The following is a 16,130-nucleotide window of genomic DNA, read 5'->3' as shown; positions in this document are numbered from 1 at the left end:
TTTTTTCCCCTAAGAGTTCATATAATTGAAATTTTTTAATAAACCTTTTCTTGGCACCTGATTCCAAATATACGGACAAAAGAAGAGGGAGCAATGCTAGCAATGAAAAGTCCATTAGAAAAATCTAACTCACAGAAGCTAAAAGCTGCCCCATTCCCTGGGACAGTAATCCCAGAAAAACTCCACAGTATCCATTGGAAAGGTTTCCAAAGATGGAGAAATGAATGGTATTTTTGCAGATCATATATCTCCCCTTGAAGTAAAGGCCAAAACAGAGATCCCAGAGTTACTTCACTAGGATGCACTATCCACTCAGATGGACAAAACCATCAAGGTTCCTATCCCAGATGAATACCAGTTTGTATTAACGGGATACGTTAGCTCAAATAGGATATCACTGAAATCCTGTTAAACTGCTCTGAATCCCAAACCACCCACAGCGCACCCCTGTGCCCCATGCTTCTCAGTACTCCCATCTTCATAAGCCTTGAAGACTGAAGGTGTACATACTACAACTGTAGCCTGACCTAAAAATTCAGTTGAATTCTTATTTCTGAAGAGAAGTATGTTCTTTTAGTAGTTGAAGATGCCTAGCTGATTATGCTGGAAGACCAAACTCATTCTGACAACACACATAAGATGCATTTCTGTAAAGTCTGAAGATGAATAGAGAGTTAGAAAAAACTGAAATGAGATGAAGATCAGTAGAATTACAATAAGCATGTCAAGTTAACATCAATCTTGAAACAATAACTTGCTCACTAACAATGTTCTTTGACCTTCTGAGCAAGCCAGTATTTAGTCCAGCTTAACAATCTGTGCGTAGGACTGACTACTTAACAGATATTGCTCTATTGGGGGAAGGTGGAGAATACTTTTCATTTGTTTCAAGCAATAAGGCACTTACACATTTAAAATTTCTCATTATATAAAACACACAATACCGGAATTCAAGTGATATTGCCTGCCTCCAGCTTTTATAGGCTTACTCTTAGTCATGCAGAAAGTTCGAACCGCTAATGCACATAGACTTTATGCAGCTCAAAAGTGGAATTAGAGGCTTCTTTATTAATGAAACTGAATTTTGTCTAGCATTCTTCATGTGCCAGAAACAGCTAAACTAAAAAGGATGACTTGCCACTTTTCTAACCTTGCATCCCATTACTCACATTAAACTTAAGGGGAATTCTTGACACTAAAATAGAGAAAGAAATGGGAAAAGGAGAAAACTTCTCATCAACTCATTGAAAAACTAAGATGAAGCTCAGCTTTGACAGCCTTCTCAGAAGCACAGAAGATATTTTCTCAGCAACTACCACTAATTCTCATCTAAACCACAGGCAAGATAATTTTCAACTTAAATAATTTTCAACATATATCCTAAAGAGTTATTTAGACTCAGATGGTTAGTTCTGTAACAAAATGCTTCCCAATTGGAAAAAAAATGCAAAATTAAAAGTCATGAAGAAGAGACTTTGGGAGTTTGCATTTGAATAAATACAACAATCTTTTCTCAATATAGCTCAGCAAAATCTAATGGGATCATTTCCTAAGATGCAATTTTGTCTTCAACTATTTCCAGAAATCAGTTTCAGATTATAAAATCTGAAAGGAAAAGGAGTTAGAAATCAAGTGTATAATTAATGGAAATATGGTAAACATTTTATTATGAGATTGGTAAACAGTGATATGGAAAAATCTACACCTGTTCTTGTAATTTCAGGACATGAAACAGCATAATGTAAATTGATACCAAAGAACTCTTTATATTGCATTTTTATGCAAAAGTTAGTACATGAGTAAAAACTGATTTCCTTATCCACAACTTGCATAAGAATAGAAAAGTTCAGTTGGAAGGAACCTTCAGAATCCCAATTCCTGATTGCTTCAGAGCTAATCAAAACATACATCATGTTGTGGAGAGCATTGTGCAAATCCCTTGAACAGGCATAGATCATCAGCCACCTCTCAAAGAAGCCTGTTCCAGGGTTTGACCACCCTCATGTTGAAGACATGTTTCCTAATACCTCGTCTTAAGACATGAAAGAAAAATATTTCTTGACTGCATCAGTGTTTTTACAAAACAGATTTAAAATACATGAAAAGCTTGTTTGGATTCTGTGAGTAGATTTTCATTCTAAAAATGAGGTAAACGTGGCACTGCATTAGTAATATCATGTTCAGTAACAGAAGAATAAAATTGCAACAATACTGTTTTAAGTTTGTCAAGTTTTCAGCAAGATAAAACACTGAATGGGGCAAGCATGCAACAAGTTCAAGCAAGTATGTGCAAAATCCATTTTATACTAAAACCAAACATTTTTTACATAGCTTTCTCCTCTCTAGACTTCAATCCATACAACACAGTTCAGATCTACTTTTCATGTTTTGATGAATCAACTAAGCTCCAAAGACAACTTCTTCCACACAGATATGCATATGCACTGGTTTCATTCATTTCTCTATGTCATTTCAACATCAGGCTAAGAGCATCAGTAATTAGTTGCACTAAAGGAATAAGCACTCCATTCCTTACTGGAGAACAAGTACAGATCCTGAACCCATAGGCACAGAGTACGGAAGAAACAGCAAGGAAGTTACACTCTCAAGTAACTGAAACAATCCACATTTGGTAGCTTGCTTTGTTAATTAAAAATAAAACACAAGTAACTGTAGCAATGTGCCAGCTTCAGCAGAGACCACACTGCTAGTTTTGCAGCTGAATCAAGGCTCAGTTGTTTCTTTCATGCAGTAGTAATACAAAAAGCTAGCAAATATACCAGCAGTGTTACTTTTTAAATACATGTGCCTTCTTAAGTTTGTGCATTAAGCCTGAAAAACATTAAACAGCTATAACTCCAATTTCTATACCATGCTCACATTTGTTAGAATTTTAAAATAGGTTATTCAACACTTTCTGTGGACGTTGTTTTTAATGTTACTGGTAAGTCAAATCATTAAGATCCCTCTTGTATTAAAAACTTACATTCATTCCCCTGACTACTTGCTTTAGTAAGAATGCTATTTGGACAATCTTCCTTTATGATTCCTTTTGCATTTCAGAAATAAATCAAATTTTCAAGTAGCTGCATAATGGTTGTCAATTATGGCTGTTAACATACTTCTTAGTATTTTGGAATACCAAAGAATTTTGGCCCAATACTGTGCTGGCATAAAATGCGTATAAATTCCCTGATTTAAAAGGGCTAAGGCTGATTTCAGGAGCAGACCCGCTACAAAATTAGAAGATACAAAGAGATTCTCTCTCTAGTTTCCTTCTGTATAATTCTTTTCACTAGCAAAACAAACAGAGGTGAATATAGATTAGAAAATAACAGTAATCCATAGTTCTCCTGTACAACTTGGCACTATACCGTAATTATCATACCAAGAATTATGACTGATGCAATGTCTGCTCAGGAACAAAACTACCACAACTAATTTAAAAAAAAAAAAAAAACAAAAAAAAAACAAACAAACTCATTGTCTGCATGGCAAATTGTTTGGCTACTGATCATGAAATGGTTTCTCAGATCTAAGAGGCAAGAGAAACCATTCTATCACTGGAGAATTTGTAATCTCTCACAGAATTATTCTTTCTACATACCACTGAATGTCACACAGGCTAATTAATATTTTTAATAAGTTCAACTTTACATTGGTCAAAACCAATAAATATATGTAAATAATAAAAAAAGTTATCATACCAGGAAGAGTTATGAAGTAAGCAGTAGTAACAAAAAAAAAAAAAAAAAAAACAAACCCTCCCTTTCATATACATTTGCACTGCCCCAAAGACAAAAGATCAAAGTGCACTGTACTTTAATGACATCTGAAAGATTACGAGTAGACTGCTTATGAAGGTGGTAAGAATTGAAAACAATTTTTTTTTTTTTTTTTTTTTTTGTGCAGAACTAAAATTGATGGGTCTTTCAGAGCATGGGGCTACTCCAAACTGCACTTCTGACACTCACTTCTATCCAACCCAGTTTCCTACTCTCAATGTCAAATATATTTACAAAAAACAACCATACAATTATTTTCCAGTTACGTATCCTGAGTGAGCTCTTTCAATACACAACTACACTCACAAAGTCCACAGCAGGCAAAAAAAAGACCTTGCCACAGACATGGTTAAGAGCCCTGAAACTTGACCCAGTTAATAAAATCTCAAAAGCAGAAAAGCAGCATGGAGCAAAAGGAGGAAGGAAAAAAAAAAAAAAAAAAAAAAAAAAGAGAATGAAAAACCAAAAGCAGAACTCAATAGATCTGCACAAAAAAAAAAAAGCATTTATTTGGCTATACAGACTTACTCAGCATATAGAGCACATACCTGGAGTGGTCAGTTTGAAGGCATAACTGGAAACTGTGAAGGGTTCTAGCAGCTCAAACTATGCCATACTAACCTGAAAATACCTGATCTGGAAACAGGAGCTAACTTGAAGACATGAAATACATGAAAGTGTAGAGTGACACAATACTAGAACAACTCTTGTTACTTCAGTCTCATCTGAAGACCAAGATCAAGACAGACATTTTAGTTGTAGTGGGTATAATTACTGACAGGTCCTAAAAAGATAGCAAAGAAGTCCACAAAGGCCCCACGCTGCAGCAAAGGCCAGCACTGCTGAAGCTGTGCACCTCCATCCAGGTTATTAAAATTCAGGGAGAGATGACAGGTCAAAGTGAAAAAGCAGCTTCAGCCTGAATTGCAAGCAGTCTCTTGCAACTGGCACAACCCAGAGGCCTGCCCAAGCAGAAGCCAGCAAAGCTCTGCTCAGCCTGGAGCCTCTGCAGGGCACACAGCTCTGGTCAAGTGCAAAAGAGCCTCAGTACATTAACATAAAGATTTCCAGACAGCTTAGAAATTCAGCTCATTTAGAACAGATTTAAGCACTTAATCTGAATACAGATACTGATGAGCAAGCAATTCTTAGAAGAATAAATAATCCTGAATATGGTGAATGCAATGTGGATACTCGGCATATAGCAACATCCACCTTAGCAGGTTAATCAGACTGCCTGATAATATTTCCTGCTAATGAAGATGTAATAGAAGAGTCTGATGGTTTCAGGCTTAAGAGCACAGTTAAAAAAGCCAAAATATCATTGGGTCCTGAAAGAAGAACATCTTTTACATTTCTTACACAGTTCACCCAATTTCCATAAAAAAATTAATGACTGTAAAATAAATGACATGACTTTGATGTAATGTAACATTTCCTATAATGAGAATAGTTGTGTAAAATTTACATTTCAATGGATGAAGTTACTGGGTTAGATTTTACATTTCAACTGACTGTACTATATAATGTTAATGAAAAATTGTTTGTTACATATTATTCAAATGGCCACATTTTTATATGGATACAAAGACTTCAGTATTCTTACTCTGCCTGGCTCCTGCATTTTTTTTTCCTTATCTACAGAGAAAAGCAAATATTGTCATTCCTACCTTTTTCTCTACAGAGAAATGGAGATTGGACTCTCTCATCTTAAAATGGTCAAATATGCCTAGTTTTGCTGCATGTAAAAAAAAAATGAAGAACCACTTTCATTTAATCTGTTCTGATAAAATCCAAGTGGTCTGAATGAAATTATAATATAGGAGTTGAGATGTATGCTTTTCCCTCCACTCATAACATTCTTCTTGAAAGTAAAATAAATGCAGATCTATTTCTTCCCTTTATGCTCATTTTTGTAGCATTTTAATTTCAGATCTTACTGAACTCAGAAACTGAAAATAGTGAACAGAAGAGAAAATACAGCTAAGACAACTGCAAGAGTATCTCACATAGTTTATAAGGAAACAGGAGAAGAAAGGAAATTAACACACTGTGTAGTTACAGATAATCTCAAGTACTAAAACATTCTCAAGTGGAATAGTTTGACATAGTATTACAGACTGTATTGCAAAATGAAATCTATTTATATATATAAATGCATCTCTCACTCTCTGAGGTCTGAAATTTTCTAAATAATACAAAAATATTTTCATTATTTGACATTTAAACAAAGGAATAAGAATCCCTGAGTAAGCGAAAGACAACTGATATGTATGGCCTCAGAAAACACTCAAAACCAAGACTTGATTTTAAGGCAGCTTCCAACCTGCAGATAAAACAGAACTAGAAAAGTGATGTGTTACAGAAGAAGAAATCTAATTAGCAGGTGCATTTGCATTGAGAATAGTATTTGAACTTTACTTCTAAATGTCATTGCTTCCCAGCTTAATTAACACATCTTACAAAGGTACTATTTCAACTGACAGGACAACAGGGTTAACATGCCCTTAAATTCAAACAAAAAATTAAGTAAAGTACTGCTGACTGTTACAGTATGCTTGTGTTCACGGTTTCAACAAGAGGAAAAAAAATAACAAGGAAACAAAACCAGAAGCTGTCTGAAAAGACACATACTAGCCAACTATGGTCAGCTGATATTTGTGTTTCCAAGTAAACAGAATTCATCAGTTCTTCCACTGAGGCTTTGAAGTCAGAGTGAGTATCTTATGATAACGGAGTATTATGTTGGCAGGGAAGTGGACTGTTTACTTAAAAGTTACAACTAGATTCAGGTGTAATAACTTTCGGAGAAGGAGGTACAAAGTAAACCCTCTCAAAAGATACACTATTTCTGAGTGTTAATTTTGAAGTCTGTAGACTTAGGGCACTGATTATCTCCCTTTCCCCTCTCCCACATAAATATGCATCTATATATACACATATACGTGTCTTCAAACATTCAGAAAGTACCTTCACACTACAAAACTAATCTTCAAGATCACAGCTCTTTTCAATATAAGTAGGTATTTTTCTAATTTTCTCACTTTGGTGTATCACTGTTAACACAACTTCATTATTTTCTTTTAAGTTGTATTTGTACGATACATTTGGATTATAACTAGAAATGAAAAACTGAGTCTCAACTCCAAATTACATTGCCCTTGTAGTGATGTGATGAGAAAGAAGTCCAGTGACGAACAGAGGTACTCTGAAGCTCAGGAATAAAGGCCATGGATTGTTATTCTCTTCAGATCTGTTACACACCAGGAACAGTGACACTGGAAGTAGAGAATAAGAATGAAATGGTCTCCTAATAATTAACAATCACTTCCTTTAACCAGAATTCATACATCTTCTTCATGAAACGCCAGTGGATGCTCTAAGACTTACGTAGGCTACTTACAAAGCAAATGTACATGCTATTTAGGTTATAGGATTTCATTAAGTCGATCTTGCACACACCCTAGTGTGTAGACTATGTACTATATGCTAGTTCAGAACAGAAGAACAGGTCTCCAGCTTCTCTTCAAATTCATTTCCTTCTATGTTCTGTGTCACATTTCAGTGGATATCAATGGCCTGTTTTGTCTCAAGTTACTTCTTGTTATCTAAACCCTTGAAATCTTTTCTTGTGCTGAGAAAGGTTCAAAATGCTCTACTCATCTGGCAAACGCCAATTTCTCATCAATATTAATGGACTTCCAAAAATTAAATACAAAAGGAAAACCAACCAGCATATTTGTAAGTATCATGAAGTTTCAATAATAGTAAGAATATTTCTGAGGCACTGTTATTTGGCTGTGGCAATCCATGCTGCACAAACGCAATCTGAACTCTTGCTCTCTAGTAGGACAACTCAGAAGATAACCAGCTGTCATATTCTGGCATGTGATGGGGTTTTGGTATGCTGAACAGAATGCTGTGTGATGGAAGTTATTTACAGAAGTAGTATTTAATACCAAAAGTAGTATGCTCAGTATACAGTAAGAGTCCAAACACTTCTAAGCATTTCCCCCTTAAAGGCGAACACTGAAGTCAAATGGAACATGTTAGCAGTTACATGATTTCTTCACAGGCCAAATCGGTAGTAGAGTTGTGGCTAAAATACAGACTTTGATTGTCTAGTTCAGGAACTTAGACTTAAATCTTTCAAAAAAACCCCTTCAAAGTAATAATAATAATAGAAAAAAATATTTTAAAAGCAGCAGTCAGGGGACCCATCCTGTTCAGAGTGCACCAGAGCAAAGAGGCTTTCTGGTCTGCAGTAGTGTTTCAGCTGAGAGAAGATGCAGGAGATCCCCCACTCTTCTTCCAGGGCGATGGCTGTGATGCCGTTACCAGCACTGTATTGCTCTGTTGCACAAACCGTGTACAGTCCTTTGCAGGACCAGCTCAGTTCAGTGAGTATGGCCCATCCTTACCAGGGCATACCTGTCCGTGACCTCTTCCTCTGCTTTTTACAAAGGCAATAGATAGGAAACACAAATAAACCTGTCAAAATAAGAAAATAAGAAAAAAGGCATAAAAAAAAAAATGCAACGTGTTCTTTCTTTATACGTGGAGAGTATTAAGACACAGCTCTGTATATCTCAAGAAAGTTTAGAGCAGGAATTTGGACAAGCAGATAAAAACTAGCCTGCAACAGTCTCTTTGGCAATCAGTTAAGTTACACTTTCTCTTGCTTAGATTACAACAAAATTCCTGCTAACCCCTCTCCCATCTCTGACAAATTAATTCCTGAGCCAAGCTTTATTTTGTATAAGATACAAACAAAAAACTTTTAACAGTACTTCGGAAATTCTCAGACCTAAATACAATCTTGCTTCCATAAACATGTAACATGCAAATCTAAAAGCTAAGAAAAATCTACTTAACATACTTAATTCAGGGTTCATATCTTCTTCAGCAGACTACCAATTCTAAAAATTCTCTTAATCTTTAATTGAGCCATTATAACATGCAACAAAAGCTTTACATTTTTATATATTTACATATATTACATACAAAAATAAAAACATCTATAATATATAATTTTTGTTTTTCAAATGTCCTTATCTATTGAGAAGTAACACCAAATGTTTATCCTTGCCCAGACAATGATCTATTTTTTTTTAAGAAGTCTTTTGAGAAAAAGAAGCTGTAAATGATTGAACAAATTTAGAAAAAACCCAAAACGCAGATTTATTCATGTAAGAAAATTGTCTGTTAGATGTACTCTCTCTCTCTCTCTCTCTCTCTCTCTCTCAAAAAAAGTACCTCCTCCTTTCTCTTACCACCAGCAGACTGAAAATGTGCAGATTTACTTCCCAAACACCACTACAGTAATAACAAATTGCAAAAGGCTACTTTTGCAATGTCCTTGTTTTGCTGAACCACCTTGTAACTGGTGTAAAATGGTTAAGTACGATATTGAGATTACTTTAACAGTTGTGTTGGCTGTAAATATTGTTGCAATCACCTCAAAACCAAAACTTTCTTATAAATAATATTTTTGGACTACTCAAGCTGCTTTTCATGATTGTCTCTTATCTGGCTATGCCCAGGATGGGACTTTAACAGCAGACGGGGTATTACTGCTACCGCATTAGAACAGTTTTGCAGTAATATAATTTTTAAGGCATTTTTATTTTTCTCCCCAGCATTTATTATCTCAGATCACTAGAGCAAAGCACACTTTGCTGGCTTTAGAAGTATTGGCAAAATAATATTTTTATTTTTATGGCTTATTTCTAAAGCAGAAATTACTAAAACAGGGCAAAGAGTACAGTTGCTAGAGTAACTGTACTCGCAATAAATACAACCACATTAACAGAGCTATGAAACTATATCATATTAGTTTATGGTTCATCTTTTTGTGATGGAATTCAGTTTGGCACTCTATGCATTAAATCAGACTGAGATTGACTCAGCCTAATTCACTGCTTTTTTTTTTTTTCTTCTTATTGTTGTTTCATCATCAAGATGGAGGGATACTGGGACAATAGCTGGCGCCTCCAAAATTTTGCCACGCATGTGGCCAAGATATTAGAACTGTGATCCACTGAGGTGGCGAAAGGGAGGGCACAAGTTAGACTGCTCAAGCCCTTTCGGTATTTTAACTATATTAAAGACTTAGTTTCAAAAAAGCCTTAACCAAATAATTGCAAAATATGAAATAAAGCCAATAGGCATGAAATGCAAGGAAGAAAAAGATTCTAAAGACAAGCCATTTAAAAAATTGCATGTGCTTCATAATAGAAACGTATCTAAGAAATGTCTGTCTGATCTGAGACTGTCTCTTAGAAATAAGCCTACCGAGATGCTAAAGTCATACGGAAAGTCACTGCAAAATCAGACCCAATCATTTATATTATTCTTACCTACTACAACAGCTACGGCTCCCAGTGCCAGTCCCAGAATCAGTATTAGGGGTGTGATGAGTAGCTTTCCAGCTGAAACAGATAATTCATGAACAATTCAAATTAAGCATTCTATTTTTCCCTTTTGAGTAATCCACAAATATTTGTATATCTGACCTCTCACAAGAGCCAGTTTATTATTTTTTATACTTGGTACAATCCCTATTTGTAAAGTCACTGTACAAATTCAGACAGGAGTCTGAATATTTTTCTCTATTTTATTTTTCTCTGCTCTCTCCACCCACTATGACTGAGCACAGCTCATTTTGTACATTAACAGTTAACTTGCATTTATTTCTATTCTGGAATCCCTTAGGCATTGTGACAGGAACATGATGGATATCAAGCTACTATCCTCTGGCACCTCCAACATCCTACAGTACAACAACCCCAGAAAGAAGCCAAGCAAACCAACATCTTTAAAAGCTTAGATTGGCTCAAGGTGATGAGATCAGCTGGTTTCTACCGATGTTTTTGCATGCTTTAAAAAGCTGTACAAAAGAAGCATGTTCACATAACTTGAGTTTATAATCTGTAGAACTGCAGGGAAGCAAGGCAGGATACCCTCTGAAACACCTAAGCCAAAGCTGAACTTTGAATCCAAATTATTTTTCTTGTGTTTAATACTTTAAACTGAACAGCAGAATCTCTCACTGAGTTGGCTGGATAGCTATTTCAAAGAAGTCAGTCACCTCAGAAGTGTGAAAACAGCAGGGTAGGCATGCTTACTAATATACCAGCTGTTTCAACACGGATTTGAAATTAAGCAATTCTCTACATTAAGCATATGTTTGAAAGATTACCTCTCGAATGAGAGGAAAAGTGAGTTCATTATCTCTCACTTCTCTGCCCTTCCCTCTCTCAAGCCACTTGTATCAGATTTCAATAAATGGATTACTTCATTCAACAATGATGTAAATCTTTCCATAACCTTAGCCACTAATTTGGGCAGCAGAAAGGAAAAATGAGATATTTTGGAAGCATTTGCAGTGGTTAAATGAATCAGTCCCTTTCATGCTTTTCTTTTGATAGCTTTTAAATTTCACAGGAGTGTTGTGAGTAGGAAACATTAATTCCTAGAAGAAAAAGTTGGCAAGTACTGTTGGTATTACTCTAGTTGCTAGGCACCCTAATGGCAGACCTTCCTGAGATTCCACTGCACTGCATTCTGTAAACACAGAAGTTGTCATTGCCTTAAATAAGTTATTCAAGTACAGGAAGGAATGTAGAGTGATGTAAAAACCTCAAGAAAAAAATGACAAAAACAATCTTAAAGATTACTTCAAAATTGTTAAAGCTCTGGTAAAGCTTACAGAATTCTGTTTTGATTATAAGCTTTCTATGTGCTAATTCATGTAATTTGAATGTTAAAAGATTGTGGCATGTTTGGTACAAAACTACTAAACTTAATCTACTAAATTGGTGATAAAGTACACACAACAGAATCTGCAGAATGGTTAAGCTGTTTGTTTTTTTTAAACAGAGTGACTTCTTTGCCACATGAAGAATGTTTTCAAAGCTAATTCAGTTTAAGAACTTGCGTATTTACATTTGACAAACTAACTTAAAGCAGCAATAAAGCATGAATGTTTGTCTTTGCCCTTCTGCCTGTGAATACGAAACTGAGTACTGCGTAGTTTATTAGTTACAAGATCTTACAGGATAGAGACCTTTCATCATCATGGGACAACCAGCTCACTAGCTCTATCTCCCTTTATTTATCAATGCGTTCTTCCTAAAGGTTAAACTTCAAAAATGAAACAAAATTCCTTTTCTACTTAGATATCTATTGCATTTAAGTCCTTAATTTTATTCTTTACAAAGGTAAAGATAAAAGAACAAGTTAACATAAGGTAAGCAAGACACACAAATCACTAATGACTAGGAGTATAAACATCACTAATCACTGCAAAGCAGCAGATACCTATATTTTACTCAAATAATCTTCTATTAAGATGGCATAAAACAAATACGTAAAATACTGTTTTCTATGTCTAAATTGCTTTATATTCAAATGCAGTTTGACATATACCATTCATTACCATGTGTAGGACTATGAGGCTCAGAGAGTCATGACACTCTAATTTATTGTCCTATTCCTGGTAGCTCCAAGATCACTAGCAAATAGCAAATGTAAATCTTGTCCAAGAGTAGAATAAAACCTTTGATTGCCTGTCTAGATTATGATAGTCATTTCTGGTAATGCCCAAAGTTAGTTTTTAAGGATAATTGCATACATTGTTGCAAGTAAAAGGCTAAAAAAAAATTTTTTTTAAATTCTAATCAAAATAATAGCAGACAATTTCTCTACAGACTTACTCAACGTGAAGATTTAGTTATTCGTAGTAAAGTAGTAACCATGTTTGCAAATGTTTTGGAGAAGTTTCATTAGTTTTGATATACAGAATCCGATTCTTCTGCAAAAAAGGGAAAATTTATTTCCCTAAGCATTTTTTTGGATAACTTTGGTTTGGCTGTGGGTTTTTGTGTTTGTTTTTTGTTTGTTTGTTTTGTTTTGTTTTTGAGGGGGGTTAATATTTACAAATCTCATTAAAGAATTCTTCGTCATTCTAAGAAATTCATATACTAGCTTTAGAAAACAAATTCAGTCACTTAGGATATGGAAACAGTCTATTTGTGTATATATAATTAAGTAGACATTACAAGTGTCTACTTACAAATCTGAACAGTCACATCTACATAGTTTAAATGCTAATACAAGTTTGCATCTCTTTAAGAAGTCCAGTCAAATGTGCATAGGCGACTTCGTACAAGTCAAAGTAACTGTAAAGTTGATAATGAAGACTGGATCCTCAAAATGCATGCTTCCTTCCACAGTGCTCAAAACTATGCACAAAGTGCATCTTGCACTCCATGTTGGGACAGCAGTACATGTCAATCAGATATAAAAATGTGCTGCTTTCAAAATCCTGTTTGAGACACTACTCACCACGCACAGAATTTCTTGTTTAATTACATCTTGTCTTTTTGTGCATCCATGTAGTAAGCATGTAGCAATTGATTCTGAACATGATTCACCCAATTCAAGTGGCACTTAAATGGCACCTTAAATGTAAGACAGCTAAATGTTGTTTTTCCTTCCTGTGGTCAATAACCAAATCAACACAAATCAATTCATCACTAACTCAAGTTGCAATCAAACATTCTGCTTCCAACAACTGAACCAAAAGTAATCTAATTAGCATGAGGATGAAATCTCCAGATCAGCTTTCCATCCTCGCAGTCCTAGCAACTTCATCTTTTAGTACTGGCTACAGGACAAAGTTCCTCTAAAGATCTCCAGTGCTTCATTCCCCAGTCTGTATGTATAGCCAGGGTTGCCCCTTCTCAGGTACAGAATATATTTGATTTTGTTCAACTTCATGCAGCTTGGTCATTGCCCACCTCTCTAATTTGTCATATCTGGCTAAGGTGGGGAGAGAAGTGACATCAAGAAAAATCAATCATTTCTGCTCCCAGTATATTTTCTTTTGGTTTCACCTTTACAAAACCATTTGTTTTCACAGAATCACAGAATGGCCAGGAAGGGAAAGGACCTCAAGGATCATGAATCTCCAACCCCCCTGCCACTTGCAAGGCCATCAACCTCTTCATTTACTACTAGACCAGGCTGCCCAGGGCCCCATCTCATCTGGCCTCCAACACCTCCAGGGATGTGGCATCCACAACTTCTCTGGGCAGCCTGTTCCAGCACCTCACCACTCTCTCTGTAAAGAACTTCCCCCTGACATCCAACCTAAGTTTCCCCTCCCTCAACTTAAAACCATTTTCCCTTGTCCTGCAGTTGTCAACCCTTCCAAAGAGTGATTCCCCTCCTGTCTGTAGGCTCCCTTTAATTATTGAAAGGCTGCAATGAGGTCACCCCGCAGCCTTCTTTTCTCCGGACTAAACAAGCCCAGCTCCCTCAGCCTGTCTTCGTAGGGAAGGTACTCCAGTCCCCTGATCATCTTTGCAGCCGTCCTCTTGACCCTCTCCAATAGCTCCCTGTCTTTTTTGTACTAGGGGCTCCACACTTGGATGCAGTATTCCAGATGGGGTCTCACAAGAGCAGAGAAGAGGGTCTATCAAGACCCTCAAGTCCCTCTACACAGGGCTGCTCTCAAGGACCTTCCAGTCTGTATGGATGCCTGGGATTCCTCCAGTCCAAGTGCAAAACTCTGCACTTTACCGTGTTGAACCTCATCAGGTTCACCCGGGTCCATTTTTCAAGCCTGTCGAGGTCCCTCTGAATGTCATGCCTTCCTTTTACCGTGTCAATGAAAAATGTTGAAATTTATGCTGCCATAAAGGTTTTCCCCTTATTTTTATTACAGAACAGTCTGTGACAAACATTTACTGCTTAACAGAAAATGACAGCATGCCAATCTGCTAAGAAATGTTCTTCCCTTTCTATGGACTACACCTACCCAGATTTAGTAGAAACAAGCCAAAGAAGCTTATCTGTTCAGACTACAAAATCACCATGTTTACTTAAATAAGTATTTCTTCTCCATAGTAAGAGAACAAAATGCATCAGAAAAAGCATCTAGCAACACATTACGTCTCCTACTGGCAGCGAAGACAGTGTTCTCTTAATTTCCACTACTTAGCCAAGTAGCTAAGTAGCTAGTAGTGACATCTCACTACACTAAATCAATTTTTTTTTTTTTTTTATATTCTACATGCTACTAAAATTAAGAGACCTGTTTTAATGGCCTGCTTCTCTGCTACAGCCTCCTCTTTCTGCTGACTCTCATAACAGTCAGAGCTCAGTCTTGCACTGTAACACCTAATGACAAAGACTGAATGTATTTACATTTAGAGCTACAAGTCCAGCTAGAGATGACAGAAGGATTTAAGGTCATGAATATCAATGTAGAATTATTTGAATCATTGTGGATTTCGGTGTTAACAAGCAAAGCTAAAAGTCACAGCCAACAAATACATTTCCTGGCAGGTTCAGCTCGATTAAAGTGATGAACATTGCTGTAGGAAATAACTCAATGACAGCGCAGGAAACAAACCCCTGGAGAAATTTGGACTGAGGATTTGAGCTTCAGTAATCTTTTTTGGCTTACTAGTTAAGGCAAACCACAAGCATACTTAAAAAAGGGAAATGAAAGCAAAATATCTTATGCCTTCTCTATGCATACTTTTATAATTATGAACATACACATTTTTACCACTGAATTTTAACTATTACATGTGCTTCCGCATTTCATTACTACCTCCATGTTACCGTTTGCATATAAACTAATTCTCTTTTAAACCAGTAGTAGTTGTTTCTTTTTGAAAGAGAAATGACAAGTATTACTATTTCCTAAAACAAAAAACATACAACAAGAAAGAGGAGAACATAATTTCAAAATTAGCATTATGCACATTCATTAAAAAAAAAAAGTCAACTGATTGTTTTATGTATAAGGCATTGGAAAAATTAAGACATCATGTAATGTTTGGTAATATAATTTTCATATAATTTTAATTTTAATATAAACAAAATACTTGTTTATGTTTTTATCTGCATCAAACAAAACAAGTTTAATCTTGGGATAACATTACCCATAATTCTACACGTGGATGGCAAAGAACGCGATGTCCCTGAACTCAGTCCCTTGCTATCACAGCAAAGCAGCTTATATTGTGGTTGCTTTTACTGAAAGTTTTTTTGAAACACTGTGAACTACTTAAAAATAGCCCTTGAATTTTAAGCCTACATTTATTCACGAACAGTTTATACCTACATGCTGTAGTGCCAGCATTGTCTTTAATCTTTAATAGTACTTCTCATGTGCTGGAATTTCACTCTAGAAAATGCAACAGTGAAAATATCCAATCATTTTGAATTTTTATCCATTTTCCTATTTATTTCCGCATCTTGAATTCTCTCTTACAAAGTTTGTTCAAAAAACTTACAAGTTTCAGAAGTCAAATGAATGGGGTCTGG

General features: G+C 35.8%; 1 protein-coding gene across 1 annotated transcript in view; it reads right to left on the bottom strand.

The window, feature by feature from the left end:
• Positions 1 to 5,900: 5,900 nt before the first annotated feature.
• Positions 5,901 to 16,130, bottom strand: part of RNF217 (ring finger protein 217) — a 54,465-nt gene continuing 44,235 nt past the window's right edge. The window contains exons 5-7 of the mRNA XM_042886796.1: positions 10,145 to 10,216; positions 8,217 to 8,276; positions 5,901 to 7,063 (exon numbers count right to left, since the gene is read on the bottom strand). Of these exons, the coding sequence (XP_042742730.1) occupies positions 6,936 to 7,063; positions 8,217 to 8,276; positions 10,145 to 10,216 (260 nt within the window). The 3' untranslated portion in view covers positions 5,901 to 6,935. The remainder of the gene's footprint in view (positions 7,064 to 8,216; positions 8,277 to 10,144; positions 10,217 to 16,130) is intronic.

Source organism: Lagopus leucura, unplaced genomic scaffold (assembly GCF_019238085.1).
Source record: "Lagopus leucura isolate 7727_CA_CO unplaced genomic scaffold, USGS_WTPT01 Super-Scaffold_73, whole genome shotgun sequence".
Lineage (NCBI taxonomy): Eukaryota > Metazoa > Chordata > Aves > Galliformes > Phasianidae > Lagopus > Lagopus leucura.
This window is presented reverse-complemented; position numbering and strand designations above follow the sequence as displayed.